We start from the raw sequence: 20,360 nt of genomic DNA, 5'->3' as shown, positions 1-20,360 counted from the left end.
AGCATGTCTTGACCAGGCCCAGTTCTGAAGAATGTGTGTCCCACAGCAAGGCGTGTTGTGGCCGGCGGTAGCCATTCGATAGCCATTGTGGGCAGTCCAAGCACGACATCAGCTCGCTACGGTGGCCGGTTTCTGCGATTTGAACGAAATCCGTGCTTCAGGTAATGGTCGCACAAGACGCTTGCGACAGATCGAACCATGGCTGATCAAGCAAAGCTCCGGTGTCCTGGGAGTCGTTGTTGTGCTTCCGTGATGATCGACGGAGGTCTCCTACAACTGATCCTGTGTGTAATGTCGCCAGCTTCGTGACATGTTCGTGGCTGTTCATGTATAGACTGGCGCTCGTACTTCATGCTGTCATTGGTTCTGCCGAATGTCGACTCTCGTCCTTGATGATTAGGGGTGTAGTTGCTCGCGAACGGGGACTTGCACTGGCTGGTGTCATGGGCGCAGTGATGCGCTCAACCACCTCGACCTCATCGTCAATGCGTAGAACCGCTCCACTTGGGCCGGCGCATGCATACTGGCCGAACACGGGCTTATCTATCATGTGTGGTCAGCAGGTGCTCACCGCTATGATCTGTGTAGCACTTACGAGGAAACAACTCGTTGACTCTGCGATCTTTCGCCAGCAATCCGTAGAGTTGACGATTCGTCGTGATCATTCTGCCCTGAGCCAGATCTGCATTCAGGCTGAGGCATCGCACGCAACGCTGAAGGCAGCGTATCGACACTTGCTGCGTTGAATCCACTTTCGACCGGACCGTAAGCATATTCCAGGAATCTTCTCCAAAAGGCGGCTCCTCGTCTCCAACATCAACGTGGATGTTGGGTCGAAATCGCACAATCACGTCCTCGCTTCGACCAGATGGCGGGAGTCTTCGTCGTGCCGCTTCTTCCGACGCTGTTGATGTGACTAGCAGCGGAGCAGCATCTGCAAAGCGTATTCGTTGCGGTGCCAACTTGTCGTTGACTGCGATCGACAGAGCACGGTTCTTCTTGATCAGTACAGCGCCGGGTATCTCTCTCTGTCCAGACCCGCCAATGTAGAGTAGCCGCACATCTTCGTAGTGTAGATGGTGGGAGAAGAATTTCGACGCTTCTGGGCCCATGTCGATGCCTTCAGCTTTGGTGCCGAATATGCTGACCTGGAAGACCTCGGCGTTCATGAGACTGACTGGCGACGGTGTCAGAGGTAGAGTGATGGCGCTGTTCTCTTCGGAATGCACGTGGGTTATCGTCAGCTTCGACCATGCCTTGTCGATCATTGTGTGGAACAGCCCCAGCTCGAAGTGATTCTTGATGGTGATGTGCTCAGCCAGGCCTTTCGACTCGGCTGTCGGGGGTTTCGCCAGAACATATTGACGATCGAAGCGCAACCCCTCGTTCGTGATCTCTGCTGCCTTGACTTCCACCGGCCTCAGGGACTTCACCGGGTAGATGAAGATCTGTCAACACGTCAACACGATCGGGTTGCCACATTGCGTCGGGGCTTGCTGACGTACTCGCTGTATCTTCATGACCGTGCAGGTTGGCGGTCAAGGGGCATAGCAGATGCGGGGGGATGTATATGGGATATGTGCTTACATGGCAAACATGGTGCAACAGCAAGATGTGCAAGGCAAGAGGACACAAGGTTGGTGGATGATGGCTTCCCGTTCGAGAAGCAAGGATGTGGGGCAGCTATATACGGTAGCCGAGATGCACGGCAGTTGCCCTGTGTAATCATGCTTCACCCGAGAGGACGACGACTTTGAGGTGTCTTCCCACCTACATTGAACACCCTCCTTGCCGTGCTACCCTTCTGCTGCCCGATAGCTGTATGGTACTACATCGGGATAGCCCCGTTGTGGACAGCACGCTGGATGATCGGCCCGCGCTCGTACATCCTGGCTTGCCGTCGGTGCTAGATGGCCTGAATGGCGCAAGAAACGTCTACATCTGTCCCATCCGCGCGAGCCTGTGATCGATGCAGAGAGCGGCGTGTCAAGGTGAGTGGATTCCGCGGGGCAAAGTCCCTTTGGCTGACTTGGTCGTATGCAGTGTGACAAACGTCAGCCAACATGCCTCCGCTGCGAGAAGCTTGGCAGACCATGTCCAGGATATGACAAGAAGCGGAAGTTCGTTGACGAAGGTGTCACTCTTCGAAAGAAGTACCAACCTTCGTCTGACATGCCACCAGGGGGTGAATCATCTTTCTCCGTGTGTCTTCGTGACCGTGGAGCTACAGTACTGTTGTTGACATAGCTCCAGTTCCTTCAACCAGGCGTGCACGGAGCCGATGGAGCACAGAGTCAAGATCCATCACCTGCCAATGTCACTGGAGAGCCGGCTGCGAAGAGCGGAACTTCCTCGAGCCAAGCAACTGCCATCACGACGACGACTCTACCACCGGACAGATTCAACAGCCTGCAGTCGATACCTCTTGGCCTGGGTGGCGCCTTGAACACTGGCTTGCCCATGGTACTTGACCCAACTACAGAGGCACTCCTCGTGAACGATGGTCCAATGCAGATTCCTCTCACGGATACGCATCCAACGCTGGACGACCTTTGGAAGAACGAAGCATTTGATCCCGAGTTCTTTGACCTGGAACCAGATGTGTATTATGCCACCGCCGGCAACACATGCGGTTTCCTGCCCGACATCCCTGAGATAGTAGACGAGGTCGATCAGAGCGACATGTTGCTGAACAACTCGGCATCAGCAACACCAGGGTCGACAGGCTTTGCTTCAACTGGCCTCTTCTCTGGCGACGATGCCTTGAGCAACTTCTGGGCGCCGGAATCACAACTGAATACGAGCGCAAAGATCACACATGAGCGAGAGCATGAGATGGCGTTTCTGATACGGCATTTCACCGATTCAATAGGGCCATGGTTGGACCTCTTCGACCAGGACAAGCACTTCACCCATCTCGTGCCACTGAAGGCGATTCGAGATGCGTTGCTGAGAAACGCCATTGCCGCCGTGGCAGCCAAGCAGCTTGGTCGAGTGAGAGGGCAGAGGCCGTTTGCGAGCCAGCAAATGCAAAGGCCATCAGCCATGGAGAGCTTCGATGATCATGAAGTAGACTGGTTCTACAAGGCGGCGAATTACTACGACAAAGCCATTGCCTTCTCACGGCAATACCTACAGGCAGTTTCGGGCGGTCTGAGTGATCCTCCATCACCAAATGCCCAAGCGGCGTTGTCGATGGCCAACTCGGATGACCTACTTGTAGCAGTCTCGATCTTCTCACTGTACGAGTCGCTGGATAATGTCGAGACTGGTTGGATGCAGTGAGTACATTCCGGTTTCTTGATGATACCATGCTAATCCCTGACAGACATCTGATCGGGCTGAAGTCCTTACTGACGGCCGTCAGCCCATCTCAACAAGTGCAAAACCAAGCAGTTCCATCGCTGACAGTAGGACGACTCGCATCCTTCTGGAACTTCGCACGAGCAGACTACCAGGCAGCATACATCAAGCACAAAAAGACCCTTCTCGACACTAACGATGTCGCACTCTGGAACAGCTGCGGTCTCGAGATCCAGCACGATGGTGCCCTCTACAAATCAACCGATTACGTTAGGAACGACCCGACACATAGTCGTGTGCTGGCCGAACTTGTCGCTCATACTCTCCTATGGCTCGTCCTGCGGGTCATGAACTACATCGCCAACGACGATGATTCATCCGCAGCGCGCCAAGGGCAATGGGACCAATTGACAAGGCAGCTCGATCACTGGTACGGTAATCTTCCGGCTACATATCAGCCTTGTGCGACAATACGGCATCGATCCATACCACCGACCACGTCGCAACTCGTGGAGAGCTTCTTCAGCATCGACGTCTGCGCCGCTGCACTGCAGCTCTACCACTTCGCAAGAATCCTTCTGCTTCTTCACAGACCGATGAGCAGACAAAATGTCTTTGGTGGTAATCGATTGAAACAATATAGGGAGGTGTCGAACGAAGCCATCAAGCATGCGCACGAGATCATCGGGATTGCACTAGGGAGGCCGCATCCCGCGATCAGGGTGGAGATGCTTCTGCCGTTGACTGTTGCGGGCGCGTGTTTGGAAGAGAACGAGGAGAGAAAGGTCGTGATTGAACTTCTGCGAGCGATAGAGAAGGATACAGGATGCGCAACGGAGTCACGGTGTCAGCAATTGGTGATTGATTGGGGTTGGGGTACGGAGCCGGAAGGCATTACATAAAGACGAAGGGACGGATTGGCCAGGCGTACTTGATTGGCGAAGGCGCTGGAGGGCAAAAGTGCTCACGACCTTTCACGATAGACATCACCTCTCCGATATCACAATTGAATCAAACCCCATGACTCTGAAGAGCATCTCTGGTATCTACATTACCCCCGAACCATCTCCTATCGCAACTGACCGTCCACCTCGGCCCCCTGCCACTTTACTTCCGAGACATACCACACCACACCCCATAGAGTCCTCCCTCCGAGACAAGCACCATCATGTCTCCCTCGGATTTCCGCATTTCTGCAACCCTCCCGTGCCAGCACATCGCCAACGCCACAACCGCGAAACCGACGCATAACTTTTACGCCAACACACTTCCGCCATGCAGACCTTAACTTCCACCCGCAACGACATGTCTCGGCCAGCCACGCTAGCTCCCGCCACAACGTGGTGTCCGTAGTCCCAGTCCCACGGATTGGTCGCAGAGTGGCAAACACTAAGCGATGACACGAAAGTCATGGTTGAGACATTGTTCGCGTTGCCGCGTGGTAAGACATGACTACGGTGGCTACTTGCTGTAGATACAACGGCTTTGTTGTGGAGCATGCGATGCACTGCGATGCGAGTTTGGGGGCTGACGCGTGGCGGTCGCGTGGAGATGCGAGACGTGGGGTCACGACAGGAGAGGAGGACGGGAGAGGTGGGTGGGCGCTGATACAAGAATATTGATGATTGATGATGATAGTTGCTATCCTATTGCTACAGAGTGCTATGCGCTGCTTAATTTCTGGCGCATATGCTGCAGTGCAGCTGTTCCAATACCGTACGCCAACGCTGTGCTTTTACAGGACTACGCTCAAGAATGTTGGAAGTGGACCCGCTGCTTTGACGCAATCATGGGGGAGGCGCTGTGCTGTCGTTGTCATGTAGAGACGGGCCACTGGGTTGTGGTGCGTGCTGGGGAGTATCGTCCCGCGGAGGCGTCTTCTAGTCACCTCCATGGTCTGAGTCCCCAGCAGCCCCTACAGTCTCGTCGACCATCGAAGTGTCGCCGTTGGCAGCAGGAGCCTCTTCATCCTCGTCATCGTCATCGAGCACACGAGCTGGCTTGTTCCGTCTTGAAGGTCGAGACACGGCAGCTTCCTCCTCCTCCTCCTCATCATCATCATCATCATCATCATCATCCATGTTATCGTCTGGTGCGCCGGGCGTGCTGGTAGGAGCTGGAGTCTCGGCGGCTGGCGTTTCTTCCTGTTCAGATCGTTGCGTTGCAGGCTGAATGCCAGCATCATCGTCCTCATCAGAATCCTCGACCATTTCCGTGCTCTTGTACTTGGAACTCTTCACCGCAGTACCCTTGCGCTCGAGCCTCCTCTTCTTCTTCTGCCGCGGCTCACCATCACTAGCAGGAGTGCTCGTGGCTCTAGAACGAGGGCGGCTCTTGCTCTTCTTGGGTCGTTCGTCGCCGGTGCCGTCCGCAAGACCATCACCTTCAGTATCAGTGTCCTCGTTCTTCTTCTTGCGCTTTTGTCGCTTCTCCCTCGGCTTCTTCTCACGCTTCTTGCGGTTACCGTCCTCATCCGTCGTGTAGTCGGCTTCTTCACGAGCCTTCTCTTCTTCGATCTTCTTCGCGATCAGAGCATCATCCTCCTCCTTCATGCGCCTACGCTCCTCCTCAATCTTACGCTTCTGCTCTTCGGCCTTTTCGAGCGCAGCTCGCTTCTCTTCCTCGCGTTTTCGAACCTGTTCTTCGCGCATTTTGCGCGCTTCCTCGATCCGCGTCGCGTTCTTGCGCTCATACTCTGCCTGCCGCTCGATGGCCGATGCTAACTGGCGCTTCATTGTATTGCGACCCATATTAGCACGCTGCTCGATATCGCCTCGAGGAAAGGGTGGATTCGGACTCTTGGCGATCTCGAGGAACGATTCGATGGCGATGTCAAGATCCTTGCTGGACTTCTCCACGTCCTCTAGTGTCTTGTTCGCCTCTGGCTGTGATATCATCTGTTGTGCGAGCGTCTGTTGCGCAAAAGCCACGTTGAACCTGAAGTTGATGTTATCAGGAGCTGTTTCCAAAGCTTGCTTCGACAGATCCAAGCTCATCTGGAAATGCTCGAGATTTCGCTCTGCACGTCCGCGTAGTAGCCAAGCACGTCCGAGGCAAGCCATGATCTGAGGGTCCTTCTGCCTTGACTTTTGAAGCGCAAGCTCATAGTTCTCGATGGATTTACTGTATTGTTTGAGCTCGCAGAAGACATGGCCAAGGTTGATGTGCACAGATGCATCCTTGATACTCTCGCGAAGCTGAGTGAAGATCTTGACGGCGGCGCTGGTGTCTTTCTTGTCCTCTGCCATGGCAATGCCCATGCCTTGTGCAGCGTATGCATTCTTCGGATCCAGCATCAAGACTTTGTCGAAGAACTCAACGGCTCGCATGTAGGTCTTCGTCCGGCGCTCCTTGTGCTGATCTGTGTCCCTGGGCAGCTCTCGCGCAACTGCCATGTTCAGGTTGCCCATGCCTGTCAGCGAGTAGATGTCATGCTTGTCGTAGGTCATCAGAGTGTGCTTGTAGTGACGCTGCTCCTGGTCCTCTGAGAGCTGCAGAGTGCGCTTCTTGTTCTTATTGAGGTACCAGCCGTACAGTGCACGAATCTCGAGGTTAGACGGATCTGCCTCAAGCAACGCCTTGATCGCCTGGGCGCCCTTCTCTTGATCAGTCTGGAGCGTGAGGTATGCCGTGCGAGTGTTAGCATCGACGTAGTCGGGGTGCCGTGACAGCAGGCTAGTGTAGACTTTCTGTGCTTCCTCTTCTATACCCGCTGCCTCATATGTGCGAGCTAGGTTGTAGCTGACGGTCGACACCAGGGCATCCGTGTCCACTGACTCGTCTCTGTGCTGGATGGACACACTAGAGTTGAGCGCCGACTGGAAGTACGCCCTTGCGATGGAGTGCTTGTCTGCTTGGAAGTAGAAGCAAGCGATGTTGTTGAGAAGCTGTGGGCTCAGCATATTCCGCTTGGCTTCACGGATTGCATCTTCGTCTTCCAGCTCTTCTGGAAGATCTTCCTCCGAGATCTCATCCATCTCCATTTGTTCGACTTGTTGCAAACAAGCAAGTGCTTTCTCCGGCTGGTCCGACTCGTACAGTCTTGCCAAGTTGAGCAAAACGCTAGAGTCTGGTGTGATCTTCCTCTTCGCATCTTTCCACGCGATGCGTACCTGCTCCAGAAGAGCAACAGCTTTCTTTCGCGAATCGCTCTTGTCATCTTTCGAGCCAGAGGCTTGTGCCGTGAATACATCTTCTGCGTGCAGTATACCCAACAGTGTCATGGCTTCCACGCTCTTGCTTGTCGTGATGATCTTCTCCAGTCGGAACTTCGCGCCGTCGAAATCTTGCATCAGAGTCTTGAGTTGCGCAACTCCAAACTTTGCTGGCAAGTATCCTCTCTCGTCACCACCACGGGCTTGGTCAGCTTTGCCGTAGTAATCTTGCGCCTTCGCTAGATCGCCTTGATAATGTTCCATCCTCGCAAGCAGATACCAGCCATCGCTAGCAATAGCGTTCAAATCCGTTTGCTCGATGGCTCTTCTTGCCAGCCGCTCAACATGTGCATAGTTCTTGCGGAGAAGGAAGAAGCCTCCAAAGGTCACACATGCCAAGGCATTCCAGCCGTTCTTCTTGAACGCTGTTTGTGTGTATCCGGTCATGGCTTTCGTGTAGATCTTCACGAACTCTGGATCGCTGGTACTAAGATGATTGCTTTCGTCCAGATAATGCAGGCCAAGCATGATATTTGCGATCGACGAGTCCTCGCTCAGTGCCAATGCGCGCTGCCATGCCTCCTTCGCGTTCTCCTTGTGTCCGAGCTGCCACAGACAGCAGCCAATGCCGATGCGAGGGTCAGGGTCGATCAGCTCTGGCGCGCGCTCCAGCACCTGCTGGTACAGAGTATACGCCTCTGCATATTTGCCGTGAGAGTATTGCACCTTGGCCTTGCCCATGATGGCCATCAGGTTCTTTGCATTGGAGGCTTTGTACGCATCCTCGAAGTTTCTCGTGGCCTGCTTCAATGTCTCCACCCTCTCCCCCTGGACCTGCTGGAGTGATGCGCGCAGGATGTTGAGTGCGCCTCGCACCAAGATCAGCGGAGGGTATGATGGGTTCAATCGCGATGCATCGTTTAGGGTGCTCGTGGCTGCTTTAAGCCAGTGGTCCTTCGTCCGGTCATCGCGTGTGGTGTCCTGGGTCGACTGCACACGAGAAGCTTTGCGACACTTCCAGAGGTATAACCAGCAAAGGCATACCAGAATGCTGAGGCGCTCGTCGGATCGTCCCTGTTGTCGCACCTCCAGAGCTCGTTTGAGAATCTCGACTGCCGCATCTGACCTATCCTGCTTGACATAGGCGAGCGCGATAGTGACCCAGTAGTTGCGCGCCGCATTCTCACTCTCGAGCAGATCGCACAGCTCTGATGGATCCTCGGGTGTTTCCTCCAGGTTCAAGTCGACCACCTCTCCATCTGTGCCAACGGGGATATCAATGACATCCGGTACATCGGCGAATCGCGTGAAGCCGCCGGACTCTGCGTGACCGTTGACGCCGTTCGTGTGTCCATTCGCAGTGGCCGCCATGCTGACTGAGGTGGATGCGACGTGGAGAGGTGTTTATTTGTGGGTAGAAGCTCCCTTTGTCTCGTGACAGTTCCTCCTCAGTACCCCATGCCCAGGTCCGAGTGGCGAGAGGGTGAGGATAAGGTGTTGTTGGTGAGTATGTGGATGGTATTGGAGATGTCGCGGTTCCTGGCCGAACACCGGGTGGAGCAAGGAAGTTGGTGGTTGCGATTGCGAAGCGCGACAAGTCTACAGAACCGTGCATTGCGGGTCGTGAATAAGGTCTAGCCTCGTTAGCGTTTCCGCAGAGCCTCATCAAGCGAACTCCGATCTACGCGTTCAAGCTTGACCAGGATCTCGAGCAGTACGTTCACTTCAACTTACCATCGCATTGGTCTAATTCTGTCCTTTTAAGAACGCGACACTACGGATCTAGCATGCGCGGATTCCGAGCGAGCATCATCACCCAATGATAGCGCCCGCCGCATGACCTCCCACGATCAGCGCATAGCTCCTGGCTAAGATGTCGTGGATGCGACAGCAGCAGACCAATGGTAATGCAAACTACTTGAACGGTCATTCTGCCCTGGGTCGTTTCAACTTCGACGACGGCGACAGCAGCAGGGACACGAGCGATGCAGAGCGGAGCAGATCAAGAGGAGCAGGGCCAGGAGCAGGTTATGGCGGATTCAGGACACAGCCGCCGGTCCAGGGCGCGTCGCGGCTAGACAGAGGATATGCGCGGAGGAGCAGAGACTTTGCGAATAGCCAAAGTCGGAGTAGAAGTAGGATAAGCGCAAGGTATGGCCCACAAAGCGGTCAAGTCGATGGTCAGTCCTTCCCAACCACCCCTTCCATTCCGCACCTTCCCACATGTGTTTCGCCGAGGTCATGATCGTCTGAGAGGGCAGGTCCGAACGTGTCTCCCGTCAGTGATGGTGGGAACGTCCATCCACCCGTCCATCTTCCACGACAGCGGTCATGTCTACCTCACGGAGGGCAACACGCAATGCTTCCCGCAAGCGCTGGGCCAGCGTGCCGCCTCAAGCTCAAAGGTCGCTTACACTATGTGCAGATATCCTTCGATTCATCGAGCAACAATGGAACTTCATGGCCAGCGACAACTGCATCCCCGTCAAAGTTGCACTGCAGCTTATGGACCCGTCCTCGCTTGGACTAGCAGACCAATACGACCAGTTCCGGGAGGCGCATACACAACTGCAAAACGCACTGAAAGTGATTGTGAACGAGCATCACCAGGGTTTCAACAGTAGTATCGGTACGTTCCACAAAATCCAAGCGGCCATTCATGCATCACAAGTACGTGTGAGGAATCTCAGAGCGGGTTTGGTGCAGGCGAAAGGTAGCTTGGCGAGCGGCAGGCCAGAACTCAAGGCGTTCGCGCAGAGCAGTCAGAGCTATGACCAGATGTTGCAAGTACTTGGCACTATCGAGCAGCTCCAGTCGGTCCCGGAGAAGCTCGAAGCACAAATATCAGAAAAGCGCTTTCTAGGTGCGGTTGATACGCTGCAGGAGGCGTTGAGGTTGATCCGCAAGCCGGAGATGGAAGAAATAGGGGCTTTGGCTGATCTGCGAGTGTACTTGAGCAATCAAGAGCACTCGCTGTCTGATATCCTGGTCGAGGAGCTGCACAACCACCTGTACCTCAAAAGTCCTTACTGCGAGGAACGATGGAAGGCGCACACAAAGCGCGACCTCACAAGTCCAGTGGACGATACCGAGAGAGCGATGCACCACTTTCTGGAGCTGTACGACGGATCGAAGCCGATGCCAGAGGACACGACACGGAACCCAGAAGCCGATACTTTCTACTACATTCAGCTTCTTGTCGAATCACTGAACAAGATGGACAGGTTGGACGTTGCTGTTGATGCGATAGAGCATCGTCTACCGGTGGAGCTGTTCACCGTTGTGGAACGATCACACATGGAGGTCGAGCAAAGACATCCTGCGATTACGCGAAAGGCAGCAAGAGGGCCGCAGAAGAAGGCAGGAGTGAATGCGGGACCAGATGCAGAGCAGCGAGACACCCTGGAAGACCTACTAACGACCCTCTACGCCAAGTACGAAGCAATAGCGGAAGGCCACCGGGTACTTCACGACGTGACTGCAGCGATCATAAAGCGGGAAGACATCGAAGAGGCGTCGACACTAAACAGGAGCTTTCGTGAGTTATGGGCACTTCTCCAGAGTGAGATCCGGACACTTTTGCACGATCACCTTGCATCAAGTGGAGATGTTGGTCATCGTGGGCGATCGGACAACGATCCTAGTGCAAACATCTTCCGAGCCCAGCCACGAGACAGAAACCGCAGGCTGTTTAAGATGTCAGACACAGACAGCAAGTCAACAGAGCTTACGACGGAGCGAGAGGACCTTGAGTTCATCTTGAAACAATCGGTCCCTGGCTTGGTTGGCAGCAATGCGCAAAGCACTAAGCAAGATCGAAATGCAGTGACTGACGTCTCGGCAACCGGCCATAAGTTGTTGGTCGAGCCGAGTGTGTTCAACATGGCGATCCTGTTGAAGCCGTCTCTGGACTTTCTGACCGGGCTTCGAGATGTGGTTCCAGCCCATTCTGGTGTGGTATCGAGCACTCTCACCTCGTTTCTGGATGACTTCCTCGTCAACATCTTCTACCCACAACTAGACGAGACGCTCCTCGATCTCTGCAGCAGGACGATGAATGAGATGGACGCCTTCCAACCAGACCCAAAGTGGCAGGCACACGCACAACGACCCATATTCAAGGGCACAGTACGCTTTTATGAGCTCATTGAAGCATTCTGCATCATGCTCGATAGCCTGCCACACGATCAGAGTTTCAGCCAATTGATCATCACGCAGATGCGGAGCTACTACGACAGATGCTATCAGTGGTCGAAGAGCTTACTGCAGAGAGCGCAAATGGCTCAAGAAGGTGCCATGAAGATGAGAATAGCAGCACACCTGGCGACATCTGGTGACATAAATCAAGTGGTGATTAACCTCACAAAGGCAAGCAGGGAAGATTCTGTCGTTCTTGCTGAGAAGGAGTCCGCTCTACTTCTGCAGTCCATCAAGAACCGCAGCCTCGAAGAAGCGGATCTGATCAACGATCGGAAAGCACTCGCCGCATTATGCACGCTGCACGTGAGCATGAAGTGGCTCTCCTCACGCTGCCAGCAACTACGCTACATCTCACCCCGCGCCGTCGACGCCTCCAGCATGCAATCCCATGACCACAGAAGATGGACTCTCAACTCAAACACCCACACCACACCAAACAGACCATACCTCCCCCTCGACCCTCCCACAGCAGCAGGCTTCGACGCCGTAATCGCCTCCTTCACCGAACTCTCCTCCCTCATCCTCCGCACCCTCCACCTTGATCTCCGCCTTCACCTCCTCCACGGCATCTACACAGCCATGGACGCAACCTACGCCCTCGGCCAACCTTACAACGATCCAGATCCCGCCATCATCAACCTCTCCACCTCCCTCGGCTCCTACGATGTGGCCATCTCCGCGAATCTCCTCGAGACGCAATATAACTTCCTCACATCACACCTTGACGTGCTAGCGAACAATGCGCTCGTGTCGCTGGTAGGATGTATTCAGGCGTTCGATGGGTATGGAAGGGATAGGATGGGGTTGAATATCTTGGTCCTGCAGCAGACGTTGAAGACGAGCATGCAGACTGATGCGACGTTGGAGAGTGCGGCGCGGTTCTATGAGATGATGGAGCCGAAGATGGTGGTGGAGAGGGGAGTGGGGAGTGGGTATGCCAAGGAGGATTTGAAGGCGTTGGTGAGGTTGTGTTGGAAGGCGGAACGGGATGGTGGGGAGGGAACTGTGGATGATTGGGTTGCGAGGATTGGGTAGTGGTAGTGACGATGTAGATGCATATTGAGCGTCGCGAGCGCGGGTATTGTGTTTGGCCCTCTTTTGAGGTACGCTGTCATGCTGCATGGTCCGGCCAAGCGACTTTGTACATCTCACAAACTGGCATTCAGACAACCCCGGCATCAAATCCTGGATCAGAACCACAGCTTCACACGCATCAGTGCTTGCGGGATCATGGTCATTGGCTGCCAGTCAGCTGCTGCATGCAAGATGCTATGCCCCCTTGCGGCTCAGGCGGCGGGGCTGTGCGGTGTTACCGTGGACCTCTTTGCCCATCGCATCTGCCTTCGAGAACGTTCAGCATGTCTGAGCGCATTGCTGTGCTATTGCCCGGGCATCGCGTCCCTGGGTTCTCGCACCAGCGATGGCGGCGCCAGCAATCGCACTGACCCCGATACCATCCTCCTCGTCGATAACGGCTAGTAGCGCACCCACAGATCAGCCAGCCTCGCCTACATCCCTCAGTCCCATTGCTCGACCCACAACCGCTGGAGTGTCAGGTCCTATCTCACCATCACAATCTACAGCCATAACATCACCGATACTCGACCCACAGCTGGCGACGAATCCTTCTCCGAATAACGGAGGCTCGAGGCCTGTCTCAACATCGCAGCCGACATTGCCCTCATCGCCAATATCTGCTCTCCCGCCAGCATCGTCAATCTCAAGATTCAGACTTCCTTCGCCCACGTTGAAGACATCTGTCGCAGCAGTTACATTCGTTTTGGGACTGATGGGAATCGCATTAGCTTTTGTGACCGGTATACCCACTTTGCGGCTGGCGAAGTGGTCTGGACGCAATGACTTTCTGCAGGCATGTCTAGCAGCTGAGCAGGCCGGATTCGTGAAAGAGCAGTGCAATAGCACAATCGAAGCTGGACCGGTCCCTCCGCCGTTCACAAAGAGAGAAAGCCCTGGCGGTGTCGTGCGGAACTTCACGATCTTTCGACTTGTTCTGTGGCCTGAACACACATGGCAAGGTCTTGGCAGTCGACTGAAAGTCGGGGTAGAGCCCAGAACGGCGTCCTTGATGGTGGTGCTCATGCTGGCGATTGGTATCGTGTCTCTACTCTATATCAGACCACGAGCGCAGCCTTTTCGGGACGACGATTCGCTGGTCAAACCGCCTCTTACCGTTATTTCTCTTGTACCTCTCGGAACTGATCCTTACGGCGATGAATCAGGACCACGCGTGATTTACCAGGATGACCAGTCCTTCGATCCTGATCTTGATGGCATCAAGTACTTCGACGATGGGGTGACCATGTGGAAAAAGCTTCAACTTGTTGCTCTGAATCCGATGCTGAAAGTTCGACCTCGTTCGAACCCATTTTGGTTTTGCCAATGGATGAAGACCAATATCTACCCTATCGTAGACCCCGAAGATATGCAAATGATTGGGATCAACGAGCGCTGACACCACCAGAGTCAACATGGAATCCGTTAGCAGAACTAGGACTTGAAGGAGTAAGGTTACTCAGCAAAGACGAATACGACAATTGGAAAGATGCATAGTAGCTCTCCGTATCTGCGACATGTTCGGGGCTCCCTTGGTCTTCGATCGCGAACTGATCCTCTCGTCTGTCTACAGGAGGGCTTCAGTTGATCAGGTCGAAGCCGGACCAGACGGTGAGGCTGTCGAGTGAAAGGCTGTTCGACAGGATCAGCGTCCACCGGACAGTCGATTGTGCTCAGCACAAGTTCCAGTCGGCCCACTGCTACAAAGTCATCAGGAACATCATTTGTTGACAATCGCTGATCACGATAGCGCAGCAAACGCCATCCTCAAGTCCGGATCATCCGCTCCAACATATATCGATATCCTCGGCGGCTTGCTCTGTACCCTTCGGTGTCGAAAACTCCGCTTCTCTTCGACAACAGCAACCTCGTCACTCGAATCCAGTCTCATCCTCCCTCCCTGCCGAGCAGTACATACTGGCTTTGTACCCTCTCTCTTCTCCCTGCTCGACCAGCAAGACCTTAACCATCCAATCACCTTCGCCAGAGGACCCATCTCAAGACCGCCAGTGCTTGATCGCCAACAAATTGCCTTCGTCTTCGTATTCGAGGCTCCTCACTTTCTACATCTCCAGATCAGAACACGCAGACTTGATGTAATATATCAGCAAGCACCCACATTGGCTGGATCCCTCACGCCAAGCACGTCCTCGTATGCCTTTCCCTTTTCGTATCCGTCGTAAGGATCCACAACAGCCGCAGCCAGGGGAGTAAGGAGAATCCCGTATAGGGTTTTCCGCAATTGCATACTCGTATATCTCGCGATCGTCCTCCTTCGTACGTCGGCTACTGTGTCTTGATGCGGTAAAAGAATGGAACGCAACAAAAGTCGCTGAACAAACGAGCTGAGATCCAGCCAAGCTCAAAAACCTCTCTCAGACAATAAGCAAATGCCATGGGGATGTTAGTCGTTGATATGGCGTGCCGCCACCTCGGTTCAGCCTTGTATCCTGGCCCATGGGGAAATCTCCGAAGTGATGCCAGGATCCGGCCGTGGCGCTGGTTTTAGCTCTAGCGTGGCGATCTGCTGCCAAGAAGTGATATAGGGAGGCTATAGCAGCGTCTGATTGGATAGTGAATGCTGCCCGATCGAAAGTTTGATTAAAGATGTGCGGTGTAGTCGACCTCACTTGGTAATCAGGAACGAATCTATCATAAGGGAGGATGCAGTAGTCCAGATGAAGTCCAAGGAAGAACAAAGACATGACAGACTGGATACGGACCATCACCAGCGTAGTCTTGCGTGTCAACACGCCGCCGCTTGAACACAGCATTGACGGCAAGGCAGCACACCGACAACTCCTGAGCGACTACGCCATCGACATTTCCAGCGCAGAATCACATCGACAGCACAAGAAAACAAGACTCAGCCAGATCCTGCTCGTAATTGTGTTACTACTAGTAACGAACTGTCTGTCGATTTATGTCACCAGGCAGGCGGGATGTACCAAGGAGGTGAATGTCTGATGTGAGTGAGTGCCCCGAAATATTTAGCACAGAGAGTGATACTAAGTCACGATTCCAGCGGTCAGTACTATATCATAGGGGAGTGTGTGCATGTCGTCTAGAGTGAAGCATGACACCGTGACGGCATCACGAGGCGCGGGAAGCGAGGGAGGTCGAATTGGTAGCTCAGTGGGTGATGATAGGGGCGACGATGAGACTCGAGGCTGAGACGAGCTGTGAGAACGTAGTGGAGTTGAGTCAAGGAAGCACTGAAGTGAGTTGAGCGCCGTTGGTCTGACTGATCGAACACCGTCAATTGCATATACCAGATTAAATTGAACCGGGCAAGGGCTAGTAACAAGATTGTTTACCGCCTAGCGCTTCGATCCCCTATAGAAGCGCAGGCCGTTGCTTTGACCCGCTAGCATGCAGCTGAGTGGCGAGGTCAGGTTAATGCAGTCGAGGGAACAGCGCGTCGACCTTTCTTAAATCTTTAGACAAGCGTTCATTCGGCAGCTTTTCAGCATCGAGGTCGTCAATTATAGCGGCGGCAACATATTCTGTCACCAGGCCTTGGTGGGTATCACAGCCATGAAAAACAGGGCCTGTCAGTACCACTGTACACCCATCGCCACAGAATCCCTGGTTCCACGCATTGGCACTTCTCAGTTCGACTGTCCGAATGCGATGACCACCCATTCTGAGTCACAGTGAAAATCGCCCCGCAGTAGTTTACAGCTCTGACGAATGTCACGTCCGGAAGGGGAAGCGGCAGACATATGCCAAACGAGGGCGTTCCCCAACGCTGATCCGAGAATTCAACATTGCATTCTAGTGCCTCCAATCCTTTGAACAACTCACCGTAGGTAAGGCCGTTCTCAGATTCCAGATTGTGCAGGCCGGAGCGTCCTTGTTGATGATGTGTGACATGGGCCCTGGAGAAAAACCACAGCTTACACGTACTGCTGTGATGGGGGGTTGGGTAATGAGCATTTGTTGCCAGCTTGGGGTAGTGTCGTGGCTTGGCTGAGGTGATGGGCTTTGGAGGTGATGGTCTTTGGTGGCTTGAGTAGTAGTGATATCGATCGTGGCATGATGCCTGAGGTTCCGCAGGTTGCTACCATCGCGGAAACTTCCAGTGGCTTTTCCTAACGTGAAGCTCGCGAACGAGTTTCGCGTCGAGGAGTCGTACCGAGAACTTGCCATACCGGCACAGAGGCTCAGCTTAAAAGAGTCGCCGTATGCTGTGCGGTGACCTGGGATGTACGATTCCGTCTTCCTGGATCGGCCTGATAGGCTCGCCAGCGGCTTTGAAGAAGAGCTTTTCTTGGAGATCTTGAGAGCGTTGGACCACCAAACGCCAGTGCATTGCAGTCCTCTGAACGATGAGAATCTCCTTCACGGACAGGCGTAGCATGATGTTCTCGAGCAGTTCGTAGGTCTGGAATACAGTGGTGCCAGCGCCAGTGTCGTCGGTTTCTTGCGCCATGTCTGCATTGCGTATTGCTCGGCGGTCGTATACAGTTCGCCAATATGTTGGATTCAGTGAGCATTGAACTCTCGGGTTGCAGACGGGAAAACCTGGTCTTGAAGAAACGAACAAGCCTGCCGTGTGCCAATATGCGCGGCGTGGGTATGTCGTAAACGAGTTGCTGTCTGATCATTTTGGACCTGTCACACTGCGTTTATGAAATCGTTGCTCCAAGGGCAGGTGACAAGGTGGATTGCCGCCGAGCGCTTCGACTTATTATTGAAGCAAAGGCCTTTGCTTGAACGCGCGGGCGTGTAGCTCAGCAGTAAGGCCGCACCGATGCAGTCGAGCTTGTAGCGCTTCGAGCCCTTAGTTATGCGCCCCGTTGGACAGCATTTTCAGAAGTAATGTCGAGACCTCAGCCGGCAACGTACTTTGTCACCAGCCCCCGTGCGTTTGTGACATCGTTGCTCGCCTTTGCGTTGTGTAACCAGCACTACCAGCGGCCCGAGCGGATCAGCGCTTGATTGTGCGACCATCTCGAAGCGATGTACGTGGGCCCACACGAAGTCGTGAACCTCTATTTCAGACAACACGTTAGCAAGCGAATTTCGGACAGTCCGTTATGAAGTACTGGGTTCGCTGGTGGTCTCGCCGACGCATGTATTGGCAGAACGCGGCAACTCACGTCTGGACCGCATGCCACAATCGTGTTCCCATTCTATCGATCATGGTTTGCTGACCAAAAGCTCACTGGGTTCCAGCCCGCCGTCGCCTTATCTCAGCATGCGCCCTTACCAACGCTTGCGCGGTCCTGATCAAGACGTAGCCTAAACACATGGGAAGAAGGCTTTTGAGTACGTACAGGCCCTTCTTGACGATCCAATCCAGGATTGCATAGTCATCAACATTTCCAGTCATAAGTACCCGGCAGGCCATGTGTGCCCAACCGGCGAAGTGAAGCCAGGCCTGTAGGAAGGCACTGATGAGCAATGCCACGCCAATGAGAGCTATGGTACCGTTGAGTCGAGTTGTCGGTTCAGCAATATCTTCGAATATTTGATCCAGGACAGCGTTCAGGACAAGACCAGACTGGTACGCTGCCATGATGGTTGGTTCTGTACCGTATTCGAGGCCTGTTTATCAGGCTGAGGTTGTGACGGTGTTGATGACGCTGAACTGGGATATGAACGCTCGATGATAACCTGCTGAGCCGAGGAAGGTTGATGGGAAGATGCTAGTCCGTGGTCCTACTGAGCCTGAGGAGATGCTTGAGGTGCGCTGCATGTTGTCCATCACTCTTGACAGCGCGGCCTGGGTAGCAGGAGCGTGGCGCGTCTTCTCTCCATACATGTAACTCCTGTCTATACCTGCCGTATGGCAGTGGCGAGTCTTGTCCGGCGATATGCTAGCGGGAGACGACTGAGAGCATCACAACAGCTCTCACTCTGTGATCAGTGCAAGATGAAGTCGCTGATCTTTGTGGCATCTTGTCGATGTCAACGTTAAAGAAAAGGACGACGTCCGCGGCTAGCCGTCCAGAAAAGATGGCTTTACTAAATATTACTGGCGTCTTAGTGGGTAGTTGGTTGAGGATGCAGGGTTCGTCGGAGGATACCGGCTCCCGGCGAAACAGTGCGGCTTCAGTTCTCCCACTGAGCTTGCTTGCCAGCTCCAAGCTCGACGTCGCTGCTGTCGTTTCTGTTCGATCACCCTACACATCACCCCATACCCCATACCCCATACCCCCTCTTGCATGCTGCGCTGAGCCTTCGCGGAGCTTCACAGACACAATGCAGTCCATGCGGCAACCACTCACGCGTGCCCTGCGCAACGCCCCGGCCGGCCTCACAAAATCTGTAGCTCCCGCGACATATGCTACCATCTCCCCTAGCGATGCACCTGGCCAACCCTCCGGCTACGCAAAGACTGGCCTCAACCTGCGCGTGACAAAGGACACCAAGGTCATCTTCCAGGGCTTCACCGGAAAGCAGGGAACGTTTCACGCATCGCAAGCGATAGAATATGGCACAAACGTGGTTGGCGGCACAAACCCAAAGAAGGCAGGCAGTGAACACTTGGGCAAGCCAGTCTTTGCCAACGTGAGCGATGCGGTGAAGGAGGTCAAGGCAGATGCCAGTGTCATCTTCGTCCCACCTCCGCTTGCCGCTGCTGGTATCGAGGAGGCATTGACTGCAGAGATTCCTCTGGCAGTGTGTATCACCGAGGGTATCCCACAACACGACATGGTGCGCATTACGGATATGCTCAAGACCCAGGACAAGACGAGACTGGTCGGACCAAACTGCCCTGGTATCATTGCGCCGGTGAGTACAATCCTTATCTGTTTGGAAGCCATGCAGAATTTGCTTTTTCATGATGAGACCATTTTATATTACAAACATGATAGGAAGAGTCTTACTCGTCTTTTGGCGAGAGTGCTTAGGAAATCATACTCTGAAACACCCGATGTATCCATTGCATTGCTCAAACAGCAGGGCGGAAACGACCCCCAGGAGTCGTCAAGCTAACGAAAATGCTTCCAGGGACAATGCAAGATGGGCATCATGCCCGGCTTCATCCACAAGCGCGGCCGCATCGGTATCGTCTCGCGATCCGGAACCCTTACCTACGAAGCCGTCAACCAAACTACCCAAGCAGGTCTCGGCCAATCGCTTGTCATTGGAATCGGCGGTGACCCATTCTCCGGCACCAACTTCATCGATTGCCTGCGCGTCTTCCTCGCCGACGAGGACACCGATGGCATCATCATGATTGGAGAGATTGGTGGAACCGCAGAAGAGGATGCAGCAGACTTCCTGAAGGAGTACAACGTTGGCGGCAAGGACGGCAAGGGCAAGCCAGTGGTCAGCTTCATTGCTGGTATCTCTGCGCCACCCGGCAGGAGAATGGGACACGCCGGTGCGATTGTGAGTGGTGGTAAGGGTGATGCCAACAGCAAGATCAGTGCGCTGGAGGCTGCTGGTGTGACTGTCGAGAAGAGCCCGGCGAGCTTGGGCAAGACCTTGAGGGAGCAGTTCATCCAGAGAGATCTGCTCTAGAGCTTTTGATGGAGCATGCATGAGAAAGGAACATGGAAGAGCTTCGGGTGCGCGCTTGTGGGATAGGTCTATACCATGCTGAGGCGCCTTTTGTACAGGTCTGACGTCTGTTTTGAGTAAGTAGCGTGTATTGAACAAGCAACTATCTGA

At 54.0% G+C, this 20,360-nt stretch overlaps 8 protein-coding genes across 8 annotated transcripts; 4 read left to right on the top strand and 4 right to left on the bottom strand.

The window, feature by feature from the left end:
* Positions 1 to 349: 349 nt before the first annotated feature.
* CLAFUR5_07360 (Mitochondrial amidoxime-reducing component 1) lies at positions 350 to 1,520 on the bottom strand (the record flags this gene model as incomplete). Its single annotated transcript, XM_047906508.1, has 3 exons — positions 350 to 543; positions 596 to 1,448; positions 1,506 to 1,520. The coding sequence occupies 3 exons, from the start codon at positions 1,518 to 1,520 to the stop codon at positions 350 to 352; spliced, it is 1,062 nt and encodes a 353-aa protein (XP_047763752.1).
* A 399-nt stretch (positions 1,521 to 1,919) lies between these two features.
* On the top strand, positions 1,920 to 4,205 carry CLAFUR5_07359 (Transcription activator AMTR1; the record flags this gene model as incomplete). Its single annotated transcript, XM_047906507.1, has 4 exons — positions 1,920 to 1,991; positions 2,044 to 2,202; positions 2,248 to 3,281; positions 3,329 to 4,205. The coding sequence occupies 4 exons, from the start codon at positions 1,920 to 1,922 to the stop codon at positions 4,203 to 4,205; spliced, it is 2,142 nt and encodes a 713-aa protein (XP_047763230.1).
* A 978-nt stretch (positions 4,206 to 5,183) lies between these two features.
* Positions 5,184 to 8,828, bottom strand: CLAFUR5_07358 (Tetratricopeptide repeat protein 1; the record flags this gene model as incomplete). Its single annotated transcript, XM_047906506.1, has 1 exon — positions 5,184 to 8,828. One exon carries the CDS (start codon positions 8,826 to 8,828, stop codon positions 5,184 to 5,186), a length of 3,645 nt encoding a protein of 1,214 aa, XP_047763231.1.
* Positions 8,829 to 9,330: 502 nt separating this feature from the next.
* On the top strand, positions 9,331 to 12,692 carry CLAFUR5_07357 (putative exocyst complex component sec8; the record flags this gene model as incomplete). Its single annotated transcript, XM_047906505.1, has 2 exons — positions 9,331 to 9,637; positions 9,883 to 12,692. 2 exons carry the CDS (start codon positions 9,331 to 9,333, stop codon positions 12,690 to 12,692), a joined length of 3,117 nt encoding a protein of 1,038 aa, XP_047763199.1.
* A 385-nt stretch (positions 12,693 to 13,077) lies between these two features.
* On the top strand, positions 13,078 to 14,130 carry CLAFUR5_20234 (uncharacterized protein; the record flags this gene model as incomplete). Its single annotated transcript, XM_059463070.1, has 1 exon — positions 13,078 to 14,130. The coding sequence occupies one exon, from the start codon at positions 13,078 to 13,080 to the stop codon at positions 14,128 to 14,130; it is 1,053 nt and encodes a 350-aa protein (XP_059319044.1).
* Positions 14,131 to 16,902: 2,772 nt separating this feature from the next.
* CLAFUR5_07356 (uncharacterized protein) lies at positions 16,903 to 17,166 on the bottom strand (the record flags this gene model as incomplete). Its single annotated transcript, XM_047906504.1, has 1 exon — positions 16,903 to 17,166. One exon carries the CDS (start codon positions 17,164 to 17,166, stop codon positions 16,903 to 16,905), a length of 264 nt encoding a protein of 87 aa, XP_047763200.1.
* Positions 17,167 to 17,929: 763 nt separating this feature from the next.
* On the bottom strand, positions 17,930 to 18,255 carry CLAFUR5_07355 (uncharacterized protein; the record flags this gene model as incomplete). The annotated part of the gene is made up of 2 exons (XM_047906503.1): positions 17,930 to 17,978; positions 18,014 to 18,255. The coding sequence occupies 2 exons, from the start codon at positions 18,253 to 18,255 to the stop codon at positions 17,930 to 17,932; spliced, it is 291 nt and encodes a 96-aa protein (XP_047763201.1).
* Positions 18,256 to 18,941: 686 nt separating this feature from the next.
* Positions 18,942 to 20,210, top strand: CLAFUR5_07354 (Succinate--CoA ligase [ADP-forming] subunit alpha, mitochondrial; the record flags this gene model as incomplete). Its single annotated transcript, XM_047906502.1, has 2 exons — positions 18,942 to 19,475; positions 19,695 to 20,210. 2 exons carry the CDS (start codon positions 18,942 to 18,944, stop codon positions 20,208 to 20,210), a joined length of 1,050 nt encoding a protein of 349 aa, XP_047762964.1.
* Between the last annotated feature and the right edge of the window lie 150 nt (positions 20,211 to 20,360).

This window comes from Fulvia fulva, chromosome 6 (genome assembly GCF_020509005.1).
Source record: "Fulvia fulva chromosome 6, complete sequence".
In the NCBI taxonomy this organism is placed as follows: Eukaryota; Fungi; Ascomycota; class Dothideomycetes; order Mycosphaerellales; family Mycosphaerellaceae; genus Fulvia; species Fulvia fulva.
This window is presented reverse-complemented; position numbering and strand designations above follow the sequence as displayed.